Genomic DNA, 16,451 nt, shown 5'->3' on the forward strand with positions numbered 1-16,451 from the left:
CTTTAAGCAGGGGTCAGACTTTTAATTCTACTTTTGGGTACGGTTGTCCACACTCACTGATTATTCCAAATTTCCCAAATGTCATTCATTTTCAGTTCAAACAAATGATCATCTATGTACTTGTATAGGGTGGTTAGTACAACAGTTATACTGGGGGTCATTTATCAACACTGAGCAAATTTGCCCATGGGCAGTAACCCATGGCAACCAATCAAATTGCTGCATTCATTGTTCTACTTGCAGCTGGCTTTAAAAAGCTCATCACTGATTGGTTTCTATAGGTAACTGCCCATGTGCAAATTTGCCCAGTGTTGATAAAAGAGCCCCTGTGTATGGCCAGAAATGACTGCCCCTACTCCTTGGAAACACAACAACTTTCAATATGAGAAAACTGATCTGTACAGAGTACAATACAGTGTATAACATATGACAGAAAAAGTAGACAATATACATTGTGTGCAAAACTGCATTATTTATAGTACAAATGCATGTTGTATATCTGCTCTGCACTTTGGCATGTTGCAACAATATCTAAGTGGTGTTCAGCTGGGCCATTGGGTGCTGCTTGATAGCTGGATTATTTCTCCCTGACTCTTATTAATAAAGAGAAGTGAGTTAATGAGTGCAAGTCATTAAAACATTTTGCATTGTGAGATTTTGTAATTTGACATTTGGCCTTATGCTGCTTTGCCCCTTTGGGTTACATGTCTCTTTGCTACTCATCCCTAACAGTGGAGTTAATATGGGAGCAGTAGACCCATTGGGGCAACCTGGGGGTGTCTGGTAAGGATCTGCATATATGCTGCTCTTTTTCTGTCCTGCCTGCTCATCCTGATGTATACATTCATGGAGAAAAGGAGTTGTGGCTTGCGGGGGGGGGGGTCCAAACCACAGAGGGGCAAACCAATCCTGTTTGAGCCATGCTCGCTAATTAATTAGCCTAAAAACACCCCTTCAACCAGTGGTGCCGTTCTTTCATGTTTACCTAGGTGGCCTATTTATCATGCTATGTAACACATTGGAGAAAAACACACTGGGGATGTTGACCATACCAACCAATCAGCAATTAGAGATCAGCAGTCACTTACAAGTTAGAAAGCAAAAGAGCAGCTCTGATTGGTTGCTATGGGCAGCATCACTGGTGATGCTTGTCTCTAATTTTTACATAGCATAATATATAGGCCCCCAAGTGTCTCCTTCCTTGTTGAGAGTGTCATTAAAAAGTACTAAACACTGTCAATATGGAATAAGCAGAGCATGAGAACTGTAAAATGCAAATGTTAAAACTCTTATTCACAGCATTGGTAACTCTGCACTCCTTGATTTTTTTTGCTCTGTAGTTCTGTATAACAGCATTTTAATATCAAAGAAGTGAATGAGGCATGTTTTGCAGAAGAGAAATTACATTTTAGAATATAAAATGTATTACTTTCATCTCCTACTAAGGGGAAGCAATCAAATGCAAACATTGCAAATTAATTCCTGTACGCACTTGTATTTTCAGCAATCAACTTTTTTGGTTTGTAGCCAAGTGTTTATTTCTCACGTAAAACATGGCTAGATTTTTATTTTTGTCAAAAAGTCTGCCTGTGGAATATAAAAACACCATTAGCAGCATACCAATGCGATCAGTTGCAGAAAAATTTAGTTCAGGAACAGACTTACAATTTCTGAAATCAATTGCCCACACATGGACAGGCAAAGTTTGATATTGAAGTTGAAGTATTACTATATTCTAAAGGAATGCTGAAGCTAGCCCTATTTGTCTTTAGGAAGGTTGTATGGAATCCTACAGATAAAGGACACACCTACTCTGATCCCAGATACCCCAAGTTTAGTTCATCTCCTACCATTTTGCATTCTCTGTATATTTTTCAGAAGGAATATAGTAGAGTAAGCAGTAGTTTTCCCTATGTGAATCTCACCATCCTTTGCCCTACTCTACAAAAGTGAGTGCTAAGTGTACCAGGCTGCTTCACCCTTTAAGAAATGCCTGTATTCTCTAACAGATTTTATGTAAGATCCAAGCATGTTGTGATAGGATGGACATAATGTCACTGTAACTAAGTAATTTTAAGTGGCAGAAAATAAATAGACTTATGAAAGTAGTCTAGCTTGATGGCTCTCCAAACAATTAATGGTTTAATGCACAAACTATTTTTTTGGGTCTGTTTTCAGGATATGTGTTTTATAAGCACTGTTATATGATTGCATCTTCGTAACTGTAGAAAAACTGTTTGTAAATAATTTGTCCATGCTCTTTTCTGTCTGTAGAGAAAGTTACTTGCAGGTATGGACATCAGTCATGCTCTCGCATCTTCTGCAACGTACATAGCAGCACCACACGAATTTGCACTCACATCTCTCCACATGTCTTACCACATGTGTATTGTACCCACGGCCACAGCAGAGCAAATTACAGCTATCTGATCCTTCAGAGGTGCGATTGCATTCTCTACCGTGTGTTCCAGATATTCCGAGATTCAGGTCCTCTACGCAGTAATTTGGGGACTTATTAGTATAAACAAGATCCCCTTTATAAATGGGTATCTTCCGGTCATTCTTTTCTTTGCGGCGTACTTTCCTTTTCAGTCTGTCTGATATCTGTATGCTGGTTTCATATTTGTTCTTTAGATAATTGCCAATCTTTTCAAAAGAAGACATGGATTTCCAACAAGTTTTCACAGCACATGACCCAGAAACTCCATGACAACGACAATCCACAGTCATCAGTTTAGTGACAGCCTAAAAATAAATAAAACAATTTTGCAAACTTATTGAAAAATTTGAGAAACTGTGAAAAAATCGCGAAATGCATTGAAGTCAATGGGCGTCCGAATAATTTTGATGCGTGACAATCTGATGTGCAACCATTTTTTTGTCACGGCTGACTTTTCATGGGCAAATTTTTACTGGCGAATTTTCACCAGTTTTGAGAATTTATTCTCTGTGGTGAAACGCAGAAATTCGCAGCGAATTCTTGCCTGGTGAATTAATTTGCCCATCACTAGCTGACATTTCCTTTTTAGGATTACATATGCAGTTCATGATGACATAGTGGCAGATTTATCAAGGGTCAAATTTTGAAGTAAAAAATACTTCGAAATTCGACCATCGAATTAAAATACTTTGAATATTGAATTTGAACTTTTTTCACTGAATTTGGCCATTGAACGATCAAAGTAAAATAGTGCGATCGAACGATTTTACTTCGACTTAAAAAACTTGCTGTAGAAGTCGAAGATTTTTTAAAAACAGTACTTAGATTATCGAATATTCAAACTATTTTACTTTGAATCGAATTTGAAGTCGTAGTATCCTATTCGATGGTCAAAGTATCCAAAAAAATTACTTAGAATTTCTAATTTTTTTACTTCGAAAATTCCCTTGAATTCACTTCGACCCTTTATAAATCTGCCCCATAATGTTGCCCTAATCACCCCAGTATAATAAATTATACTTTAATAACAAATTCAGTTTAATTAAATAAAAAAATAGTACAAACAAAAACTAACTCCCTGTGTTGAAGGCTATAGAGAACTGATACCCCCTAAATAGGATAATATATGGAATGGCCTGTCTTCTACTACATTTACTAAAAAGTGATCTATGCCTTATAAACGAATGAATCCAAACCCTTAAATGTGTCTAAATGAAATGGAAATCAATGAATACATAAATCCTCCAACAAAGTAAACTAACTAAATAATCAATAGTGATAAATAAAATGTTTAAAGGAACAGTAATACCAAATTAAAGTGTATTAAAGTAATGAAAATATACTGCTGCACTGCAGTGGTACTATAAGACATGGGGGACTATAAGACATGGTTTTAACTAATTGTTTATTTGGTGTGGACATTTATTTTGAGTGTATCATAAAATATTATTATTTAATGCATTAATAGTGATACCTACCTCTCTGCCAGCCTCATTATTATGTAAGTGCATTGCGTTTAGTACATCAGAGTCTCTTCCACTTGAGTTTTTATATGGGGCATCCAGGAATTTTCTGCTGAACCACATTCCATAATGTAAATCATCAGAGCAGCCCCCCCAGTGCCATCCTTCACTAGCTGAGCCACCATTCTGCAGGCTGGTGTCACAGGAGCATTCGGTCATATTTCCAGCACTGCATGCTCTTGTTACAGAATGCACAAGTCCTGCTGCTGTCACAGCTGTTATAAATGCTGTTTCTTTGGTGCCTTGAATAAAATAAATGATTGTTATAGGCCACTAATTGTGTAGTCTGTTTTGCAACTATGCTTGCTATCCCAGATATACTACACATACGGAATATATTTTAGCAAATCAATGAGTTTATCACTTGCATACTTTTGTGTTTTCATGCAGAAATTAGTTGTGTACATTTATACCTTACCGTGCCTTGCATTGCCTGTTCCTACTCCGGTTCCAGTCCTGCTTTGACATTTATCTTGTCTTGCTTTAATCTTGCCTTGACCTTGCCCTGCCTTGTCTTCCTTGCTATTCTGAATCTTGCTCTGCTCCACCCTCCAATCCTGAACTTGCCTTGACCTTACCTTGCACCTTGCCCTATCTTTCCTTCTCCTGTCTGAATCCCGTCTGCCTAGCCTGGTCCTGCTGTCCAGTACTCCTGCTGTCCAGTGTGCTGCCGATCTATGACCACACCGTCCTGTCCTTCCAGTCTGCTCCCGATCTACGCCTGCACCGTCCTTGTTCCTTTATAGTCTTCTCCTGTCTCCTGATCTGAACTACGCCCGCACCTTCCTTGTTCCTGTCTAGTCTGCCCCTGTCCCCTGTTTGGATTCTGCACCCTGTTCCTGCGTCTTCCTTGACGTGTCCCCTTAGGCACATACAGCTCCTGCCTCAAGGATTCACCGTTTCCTCACCAACCTCCACAGTGCCCCCTACATTACCCCTGACAAGTTTGCAGTGAAGCCAGTACTCTTGGGTCACACAAAAGAAGCTCTCTAAAGACTATCATTTCAAACCTTTAGTCAGTGCTACACAAACCATGTAAGCTATAACCCTAAACATTACATGGTTTTATAAAGATAAAAGATATAAAACAGCCCATATTAAAAACACTGAGCCATATTAGTAAAATTAGAGCTTTTTCACAAGTACTATGTTTTCCTAGTACCTGTGGTACAGTATGTGCAACTGGATAATAACATATTAAAACACTGCTATTGTAGAACTAATGTCTATCCCCTTGGCTCATAAGAGGTTCTGTGTTCACATACAATCTAAGGGCATACATACATGCAAGGTTACGGTAGCCAATGAATGGACATAGCTGTGTCTTGTTTTACTTTCAGGTGATAAGATGTGATTACACAGATCATAAAATGGAGGCTCAGTTCAAGAGACTATACGTGTATATACCAGTGTGATAATATTTTAGATAGGTGAGCTCATAGGGAATCATTTACCTATAGGTTAAGTTATTGTTCAGAACATATAGCTCTTTTTTCAGCATGCAGGACCATATTACACAAGGCAAATAAGATTGCAGTTGTGGCCCCAGACAGGTACTAGGTAGATGTCAATTGTATATGTTATGTTTTCTTCCTGTGAATTGAAAAACATAATATAACTCTATAATTAAAATTTAGCCTTACAAAAAGGTATATGGATCTCTACAAGAAGATATTCCTCTTGCCAGTGGTTCTCAGTTGGAAAGTTATTGTGTAGAACAAGCAAATGTCTGCTATTTGAAAAATCAGATAAGTATTAGGTCTCATGATTAATAATAGTTGAAGATTCTCACAGAACTCCAAGGAAAAAAATAAACATAGAAGAAGGTGGCTGAATTGAGTTAGTGAGTCTTGTGGAACCCTCTTTCTCCATCCCATAAACTTTATCTTGGGGGTATTTGAGGATCCAGGGTTTAATTCAAACATTATGGGGAAGTTTCTGCTGACTACAGATCTGTTTGGGGTCCTAAAGTTAAACAGAAGATACCGTACATTCTACTATGCTATGACATGCTAAATTACCTAAAATACGGTGGGTTAAGATGTTCTGTGTACAGGAACAGAAACTTTAAAAAATAATACATTGTACAGTTCTCTGCCCATTTTTACATAGTTAATTTCACCTAAAACAAAGAAATGCTTTGAAAAAAAAACAAACTAGCCCTCAGACCAGCAAACAAACAAAGGTAAACAAATAAGGGATAAATGTTTTGGGAAGTATTGAAGCACATTTATTTTTACATAAAAAGCATTATTTTTATCGTTACTTCAACGTGAAACATATTGGATAAAAACATTGGACACAATATCTCCAAAAGGTCTCAATGAATATTGCTCTTATAGTTGCTTTCTCCCAAAACGATAAAAATAATGCTTTTTATGTAAAAATAAATGTGCTTCAATACTTCCCAAAACATTTATCCCTTATTTGTTTACCTTATACATCTAAATGGTTACATATGATTAACAGGAAGTGTGATGTCACCATGAGGGCGGGAATTTTAAACTTTTATAAATGTTGTATTTGCTTTGTGATTGTTGTACGAGTATATGCATCTTGACAATGGTCCTAGACCGTGGACCGAAACGTTGATGCCTTTCTTATGATGATATTTAATAAAACCTATTGAAAATATCCGGAGTGCGTGTCGCAACATTTGGATTTACATTGTTTCAACATTGACACTGCGATATTGTGGTCACTGGTGCCTGGGTGCAGTCCTCGATCGGTAAAATCAATGGAAATAGTAGAGATCGCACTCGCAGGTCTTAAGTATAGTAAGAAGATTTTTATTGTGGACAATCGCTGACGTTTCGGCTGATACAACAGCCTGATGTACAGGGCTTCACATCATACTTGGGAGTTACAGTTGAAATAGCTACAGCTCAATCTTATTAAAAAACATTAATATGAAGAGACATCAGAAGCAGAAGGTCATTTGTGGAGCTCAACTGTGAACTACTCATAAGTTTTTTCCAAAGCACAAATTAATTTTCCTGCATGTATTTGGTATGGTGTTATTCTTTAGTATGTTTTATTTCTTTCTGGTATCATAGTTTTTATTTAAACAAATAAAATATAAGTTACAAAATAACCTTTGGGAGAAACCTAATTCAAATCAAACAGGGTGGATGTTCTTCTAGATGGTTGCAAAATAAAAATACACATTTATCATCACAGCAGGTAGCCCATTTGGAACGTTTGGTTACAAAATGATTTCTATTTCCCCCGACTGAGTTTGTTTTTTATTCTGCAATTAGATCACCCTGTGGTTTTCACAAACTAAGCTGTGTTTTCATTGGAATAATATAGTTTTAAGTACATTTTAAATTCATCTACATACATTTTCAGCATAGCTGGAAGTCTTAAATCTCATATGAGCCAAGAGAAAAAACATTCCCTGGTATTAAGCCTTAAAGCTGAATAATACAATTGAACATACTGTACATACATATACGTAACTGAAAAAGAAACTACATGCATTGCTGTAACCTTTTAAATAACTCTGCAGGTAATTGTGGGAATCACCCATCATCTCCATTTAAAAATCAGAAATAGTTCTCGGGAAACATGCTAAATGTTCTGAATGAGGAAGTGCTGTTCCATTACTATAGCTACAGTAATGCAGAACAAAAAAAAATAAAAGCTACTAAATGTGTCAGCAGAAACGAAACCTGTAGGAATAAGGCCATATAAACTAAGCATGACAAAAATCCCCTTCATTGAGCAAAGGGATGTGTTTGTCTTCGACACACACATGCTCAGTGTACTTGGAGCAGCTGCTGCGAAGTTAAAATTAGGGGTTGTCACAAATCATCCAGCAGAAAATTAGGTTTGCCTGTTTTATAAGATGATGCTACAGGGCTGATTATTAAATTGTTATGTTACTTGTGCTTCTTTAGTTAGAGGGGAACTATAAAGAAAATAGAAATTTAATAGAAGCTGCAGCATACTGAATTAAGAAGCTTTCTAAATATAACCAATTAAAAATTCTGTACTGTTTCTGAAATAATCAAGTTTATCTTCACAATCCCTCTCTCAGCATCTGTTTCTCTTTATTCTCTCTTCATGCAGAAGTTGGGTGTCAGATAATCATTGACCGTTAAATCCAGTATATCTTATAGGGGGGGCTCCTTTTGCCTAGAAGATGTATTATTCTATTAAAATCACCAGACATCTTGGGGCAAAAAATTCTCCAGCGTGACATAATTTCGGAACTTTGCCGATTTACTAACGGTCGCCAGTGTAACGTCGCTAGTGAAGGAGATAAGAGTCTAGCGGTACTTCGCTCCCTAATTCCAGGCAAATTTTTGCTCTGGCGAATGAACGTAACTACGCAAATTCACTAAGATTCAGATTTTATTGTACGTTACCTCTTGCGCCAGACTTGCCTTCGCCACCTCAGACCAGGCAAAGTGCAATAGAGTAGATAGGACTTCCAAAAAACGCTAGCGTCTTTTCCTTTTTCAGGGTGATAGGCTGAAAAATAGCGTAATTTTTTTTTTGGGGTAACCGGCTTCCCACCTACATTTCCTAACATATGGCACATAAACTATACACTGGGCTCATGTGTAGGGCAATATAACAACTTTATTTTATTTTATTTAGGTTTTCCGGGCTTGTGTAGTGAAATGTATTAGCCGCAACATATAAATTCATTGACTTTTAACTTCCCGCCATATGCAAATTAGGCAACGCTAGTGCAACTTCCTTCACTTGGCGCAGTAACGCTAGCGCAACTTCGCCAGCATTCAGTGCCCTGGACGCAATTTAGGATTTCAGTGAATTAGCATTGTCCTGATGAATCTACGCCTGGCGAAGTGTTGCGCTGTGAGTGAAGCCGTCGCTGACGATTTTTCGGCGTTTAGTGGATTTGCCCCCATGTCTCTCTACATGTAGGATTTGTGCAAAAGGCAGTTATTTTGTTAGATTTTTTGTACTGGAATCAGTTATTTGAATGAGCTCTGATTCATCTGCTAGTAAAAAGGAAGCCCCCGTATAAGATATATTGGATCTAACTGTCAATGACTATTTGACACCCAATAGTGAAGTGATAGTGAAGATAAACTTTATTATCTCAAAAAAGATGCAGAATATTTAATTGATAGTATTTAGAAAGTATCTTATTTCAATATGACGAAGCTTATATTAAATTTTCATTTTCGCAATGTTTCACCTTTAAGCTTTAGTTTTTCTTTAACAGTATGTAATGTAATGTAACTTACCGCTGCTTAGCTCATAGCCAAAAATTGTATGAGCTGATGCTAATGACGAAGTTATGAAAGATAAGGAAAATGATGAAGTGCCAGAGGAAATGGTGGGTGAAACTGAGCAGTTCCATCTTTCATGCTTGAACTGGTTCCTACACTCTTGGATTCCAAGTCTGGCTCCCTCTCTTATACTGGACAACAAGTAGGGCTTCTTCTTGCACATTTCCTTTTGACGAAGGCTGAGGGGAAGGTTGTAGCAACCAAGTTTCTCTGGTACCCCAAAGGATGTAACACCTAGCCACCTGTAATCAGAAACATAATCACAGAATTAGTTGATTATATGCACATAACCTAGTGGTTTGGAAATAGATCTGGACTAGACAGAAACTGAGATGTTGACCAGAAAATCTATAATGACTTCCCACGTGCTATTTCCTTACCTTTGCTTATGTAAGATCTTATGCATTTAAACTATATACTTCTTAATTTTTTCAGTATACTTTGCAGTGTACTGAAACCTACTTGATTACTGTCCACAAATCTGTTGCCACTGTAGCACTCAGTTACAGTGTAACAGCCTAAACACAGGTAGAAATCTTTTTTACATTGCCATTCAAAGAGGTTCCTTTTTGTATAAGAATTTGAGTGAGCAACATGGTGGCTTAGTACAGAGCAAAGACTCTGTATGGTCTACATACAGGCAGGTGATCCCTGATAAAAACTGACTGTAATGTGTGTGAATTTAATAGGGACCTTAGACTGTAAGCTCCACTGGGGCAGGGACTGATGTGAATAACATATAGGGGCAGATTTACATTGGGTCGAATATCGAGGGTTAATTTTAATCCATCGATCGAACGATTTTTCTTCGACCTAAAAATACTTAGAAAGCCTACCTTCCCCATAGGCTAACATTGACTTCGGTAGTTTTTAGGTGGCGAACTAGGGGGTCTAAGTTTTTTCTTAAAGAGACAGTACTTCGACTATAGAATGGTCGAATAGTCGAACGATTTTTAGTTCGAATCGTTCAATTCGAAGGTCGAAGTCGAAGGTCAAAATAGCCCATTCAATGGTCGAAGTAGCCAGAAAAAACATTCGAAATTCGAAGTTTTTTTCCTCTATTCCTTCACTCGAGCCAAGTAAATGGGCCACATAATCTCTGTATGGTTTGCCTGCGATAACAGCAAAATAGCCTTTAGGTGAGAATTTTTAATATTTCTATTATATAACCTGAATAACAAAGAGCACTTGTCTCGTTTTCATACAAGATGAGGGTTTCTGAGTACTTATCATGGGGTATAAAGATAATATATATAGTAATAATAGTAATAATACACAATAAATGTATGAATAATCTGTCTTGTGCTGTATATGGAAATCAACATTATTAGCTAAAAGCCATAGCATATGTATCTGTATATTACTGGGAAATGTGTGTGAAGCACCAAATGCTGAATTGCATTATACTGTATTTATTTGTTTACTTTGCACGTGTGTGTCACTTTCCTCCTCCCCTAAAATGCTGAATGAATGGCTGTGGTGCAAATTATGTTGCTTTGGAATTTCACTTTTTTAGCACATGCCCTGTCTAGGAAAGCAAATAATCTGGTATGGGAGAATTTGTAGCTGAATAGAATAAAGAAAGTCTTGGAGATAGGCAGACGCTTTTGCATGACTAATTTTCATGTACTTTTATTTGTGTGTGTGATTTCTCACAACCTCAGTGATTATTTAAAATATGGCTTTAACTGAAAAAAGCAGTTTTATAAAACTGAAAGTGTATACAAATATGTCCATGATTTTTGCCCTATACATCTTTTTTATAGTGGTTTCAGTACTTACGTGCACCTGCATGCACAGAAAGATCTTTATATGATTTACTATCTAATGATTAGATAAATAAAGATTTGATCCTTATGAAATGGCCCGTAGAGAACAATTTTTCACAAAGGGAATACTAAAAAAAAAAATTCTTAATTTTACAATATGCCTTATTTGGAGGCAAGGCTGCTTTCAATATCTTTTCCTGTAAATGTACAGTAACAGACATTGTTATAAGTTATTTTACCCAATGTTCCTCATTTCTCTACATATTTGTGTTCATTTATTTCAGTGAGGGCAACCATGATTGCTTTGATGAATTAATCTCAGCTATGGTAAGGATTAGCATAATTATATATTTTTTTTATTTTAAAGGGTATGTTCACCCAAATAATGAGACATTAATGACATTTTAATCCTAAGAAACTTTCCTGTATACATTACATTTTAAACAGTCTAAAATGAATAGCTCAGTGCTTGGTATAGAAGTGAATGGCACCCTGCTATACTTAATGGGGACCTGTCACACATACATAAAAAGCTGTATAATAAAAGTCCTTTAAAAATTAAACATGAAACCCAAATTCTTTTTTTATTTAAACATCCATACCTGTTATAAGCCTGTTTATCAGCTGTCAATCATATATAAATCACCGTAGGTATAGAGGTGGGGCAAATACTTTCCATGCTACACTTTCTATGTCAGGAACTGCCAGGAATCCCTGAACTGTTTGTTTGCAGGCTCCTGTGGTCATCTTGTGAGCCACTGGGGGCTTTTCGAGCTGGAGCTCATTAATAATCATGAGATGCATCCAGTGTCTCTACCTGTTATTCTCTTTACCCCGCCTACCTTGTTAACAACATGTGCCGATGATCAAGCAATTAAGGACCTATATTAACCTGTCCCTTGCTATACACAGTTGCTTGATCATCAAAACTCACAAGCCAGATCTCTCCTGCGGTTCTTTGCTCCTGTGATTCCCGTGCCTGATTCCAGACAGGTTCCCTGTTCCTTACCATGTTCTGCCTGGTTCCCCACTCTGTTCCCTTGTTCCTGCTCAAGTTCCCTTTGCTTTTTGGATCTCCTGGTGTTTGACTTCAGCCTGTCTCTTGGACTATTCCCTGCATTCAGCCTGATTCCTGCCTGTGTTTCCTAAGTCCCAGCCTGGTTCCCTGTTGCTGACTGTGTCCTGCCTGGTTCTCCGCTCTGTTTCCTTGTCCCCGCTTCAGTTTGTTTGTCTGTTTGTGTCTTGACTTCGGCCTGTCTTTCAGACTATTCTCTGCATTCAGCCTACCCCTGCCCCTGGCCTGTTTACTAGACGCTCCTTGTCTGCCGCCAGCCCTGTCCATTCGGCCCATTCCAGATTCTGCATTTGTTTACTATTTACCACAGGCCTGTATTTGGACACAGTCTGCACTTGTATCTGTTGTCTAATTGTCGTTCATTAAACATTATTTCATTCCTCTTACTTTGGCTTCTACTAATTTCTCAGTCATTCCGTCCCCCCTCACAACCTAATTGTGAAGCCCGTGCATAGTCATGGGCATCAGATGCCCAATTCTGATGTATAAATAAGATTTTGGCATGATGCAAAACTTGCCTTAGTAACACAGCCTGTTTCATGTAATGAATTCCAAATGAGATTTAAATAACTTATACAGAGTAATAGCTTGACTAACATCATAAAAGAGGATTTGGAATTATTTCTTAGGGTGACAATTACTGGCACAACAAAGCAAATGCAAGCAGGGAGAATGCATGCTTGTAACATACAAGCTGATGCAATAAACTTGCAGGGGTTATACCAGCTTGCCAAAAAAACATTTCCAGGCAGTGAACTGAAATCACTGTGGGCAAAATATTAGAATTACATAATAGCGAGAAAATACAGTTGAAGGAAATTTCACACAATTTAAACGTTTTACCTGTGGTGATTCCTAGTTAATCAATATAGAAAACCAATCTTTAAATAATGCTCAGAAGTTCTTATCCCACTCATTCCAAATGGTTTCTGGTTCATAACCAGTTTTGCATACACACATTGTATGTATCATATATTTTCTACGGAAATGTATCCAAAAACCTCACACTTTTCCATTGGCAAAATGACATTATACAACTATCTTGTTTATTAAACCTATGGAAATGAACAGCAATGAGGGGACCAATGTCTCTAGTTAATAGGAGGTTCTAGAAATTCAAGCTGCAGAACTGCCTGACACCTCCTTAACTTGAAGAGGCTAATCCTGCACTCACTAGGGGCTAATGGGTGGCATGCTGGACATTTTTTATACATTTATAGAATAGACAAAATCAAACTAAGTAAACACTGATAAAAACTCAATACGTACTTGAATATAAACTGAAATCTGCATAAGGGAAGCCAAGACAACATCAAAGGGACATATCGAGGGTTAACATCTTATAATGTAATATATATAATAGTGTATAATAGTATATATTATATATATTATTATATATATATTATATAGTTTATATATATTATATATACTATGCATATTATATATACTATATATATTTTATATACTATATATATATTATATTATATATACTATTATATTATATGATATATAATAGTATATAATATAATAGTGATAATTTACATCCAGCAGAGAGACACTGCATAAAGGGCAAGATGTAAAAAAATAAGTTAGAATGGCCCAGATTCAATGAATGTTTGTATTTATTAAAAATGTGGAAATATGGATTAATACTCAGAAAAAAAAACAGATATTTAAAAAAAAATATATATATATATATAGATATATATATATATATTTATATATACGCAAATGTATGCAATGATAGCTTGGTCTTCTTTAAATAAAAGTTATTTCACAAAGTACCAATATCAGTTTTGGAGGTAATTTCCCTCCTATGGGATAATAACAACAAATATCTGGAAGCTATTAACTCACAATTCTAAGTGTTAAAAAATCCTTGATCACTGTTGCTTAGTGAATCTGGGCTACTGATTTGTAGGAAAGCTGTGTAGTCTATAGCAATGCACAGTACTGTCAGAGATCTGGCTCCTCAACTTTGGCTCTCAGACCGCTGAAAAAACTACCATTCCCAGCATCCTACCCAGACCTCAAAAGGAACTCAGTGCACACATCTTGACTATAATATCTGCGTGAACTTTTTTCCTTTCATGCCTTTCTAATTTGAAACAAAAATGTGTATTTAGAGTATATATGTATATAAAGTATAAGGACATACAAAATATGTAAGAAGATTTACTCAACGTTTAAAGTGAGGAACTTCTCTTTTCCTTTACTTTTTTTCCTCTCCTTTAGTGGAGAAAGGAGAGCAGAAGAGCTATGTCAAATACAAAGACGAAACATTTAATTCCCTGGCTCTAATGAGTGGCATGGGAAAGAAAAGGATCATTCCAGCAGAAGAAAAGCAAGCCAAAGCTAGAGCTGCAGTAAACAAAGTGAATTATCAGACTTTGATATAGAAAGTAGAGTGCAATTTGCTGGGGCTGCCAGGGAGCTGCCATTATTTGTTTGTATCACCCAGATGTGGCATGAAGGAGAGCTGCATTCCTGGCAAAGCTGGTGTCTAATACAGTTGTACAAACAATGAAAGAGCTGATGTAAGATTCTCTATGAGATAAGAGGAATCTGTAAGCACACAGGGAGGGGATTTCTAATCTCATGACATGCTGTCTATAGTAGATATATCCCAATCCCAAACTCTCTAGGAAACAGTCAGTGATTGGACACAGATTAGATTATAATGTATGCTGCTGCTGCTGCTGCTGCTGCAATTGAGTCCCACCCAGCCTGCTGCTGACAATACAACAACGGTAGCAGCAGCAACATGAGGAGGATACCTACATCCAGTTTCCCTGGGACAGAGGGAGAATCGCCATCAGTGTAGTCAAAAGGACACAAATATGGGATAGTCCAATGGGAGACTCCTTCTCCATCTCCTGTACATTGAGTCCAACGGTCTCTGTGGAACTAAGTGAGTTGGATGGGGATCTTCAGACCCAAAGAATATCAATCCCGTATAAGAGTCACGTGTGCAGGCTGCTAGATGTCGCCCAGGTGCAGCAATTGATGCCTGTGACACTGTTACAAGAGGACAGGTCCTTCTTTGCTTTTGGTTTCAAGTCTTTCCTCCACGCTGTTGCTTTACAATGGCATTCCTGATGTGATTGGCCAGAAAACTAATGAATAACAATGGCTCCATCAGTCCAGCTCCAATTGGCCAGCGACCCCAACTGGGGGGTGGGAGGGGGGACTAATTCTGCCAATGGGATTGTAAGGCAAAAGCAACCTGCGACTTGCAAGCGCAAATAAACAATCACATATCACCTAGAAGAATAATATCACATAAACACGCATAGGGAGCAAGCGGGGAACTAGAGATAGTATAGTTCTATTATAGTATAGTTTTATTATCCAGCCTGTACTGCTCTGATTTTCCTAGGATTTGCACCTATTGTATTTCAGCACTTTACAGCGGACCGGCAATTCCTTGCAACACATTGTCGCTCGCTTTCGTGCGATCTGTAAAGGCTGCAACGGATTCCAATCAGCGATCGCTGGATTGTGCATTACAGGGTCAACTCAATTAAAACATCTGCCAGGTACAAAATAGAATCATTTCTAATTCTGACGCAATCGTTAACCCGTTGCCCCCCCCCCGACCCCATGAAGCAGATCACGATGTGGTGCGACCCTTTGGATATTTATTATATTTATATATATATATAACACAGATGCTTATTAAAAGCCCATCAGCCCACTGACATATCCAAGTGCATTCTAAGCATACCGCCCTTTGAAGTGAGGAATCGGCGTTTAGCAGCTGAGAGTCTGCACTGCTATTGGGTCGCAAATCCTGCCTAGAAAATATTCTCAACCAACTATTAGAGACATGAGGGGTAAATGAATGATGAAATGAAATATGTGGCACATAACGGGGTTCTGCAAACCACGATATCATGGAATTCTGCCTCTCCCCCAACTGTGTGGAGAGTTTGGGGCAGGTGTCAAGATGTACAAAACAAAACATTTTGCGCCATAAATATAGAGAGGGAAATTGGAATGATATTACAGAGGGCTAGTTTTATAGCCATTATACATAAAACAGTCTTGTTCAGAGCTGACAATTCTTTATAATGAACCTTACTTCACAGCAAAAACTCCAGGCCAGGGGTGTTCAAAAGGTACAACAGGATAGAGAAATCTGTAGAAAGTGAAGGAATCTATAGCACTTTATAAGTGTATGCTTCAATCCTCGTACAAAGATCACCATCCAAAATTGCCAATTTTTCAAACGCAGATTAACTGCTTGTAATTAATATTTATTGAGACTGTTAGACACAACATGTTTCGGGATGTCTTTTGAGAACAGGGCCGGGCCAAGGTATTTTGGCACCCTAGGCAAGGTCTTTAATCAGTCTGAATAAATATTAATCA

The 16,451-nt window shown here is 37.6% G+C and overlaps 1 protein-coding gene across 1 annotated transcript; it reads right to left on the bottom strand.

The window, feature by feature from the left end:
• Nucleotides 1-274: 274 nt before the first annotated feature.
• Nucleotides 275-15,151, bottom strand: wnt16.S (Wnt family member 16 S homeolog). Its single transcript, XM_018255855.2, has 4 exons — nt 14,859-15,151; nt 9,189-9,475; nt 3,919-4,205; nt 275-2,745 (listed from the first exon to the last, which is right to left on the bottom strand). The coding sequence occupies exons 1-4, from the start codon at nt 14,948-14,950 to the stop codon at nt 2,281-2,283; spliced, it is 1,131 nt and encodes a 376-aa protein (XP_018111344.1). The 5' UTR covers nt 14,951-15,151; the 3' UTR covers nt 275-2,280.
• Nucleotides 15,152-16,451: the final 1,300 nt, after the last annotated feature.

Source organism: Xenopus laevis, chromosome 3S, assembly GCF_017654675.1.
Source record: "Xenopus laevis strain J_2021 chromosome 3S, Xenopus_laevis_v10.1, whole genome shotgun sequence".
Taxonomy (NCBI): domain Eukaryota; kingdom Metazoa; phylum Chordata; class Amphibia; order Anura; family Pipidae; genus Xenopus; species Xenopus laevis.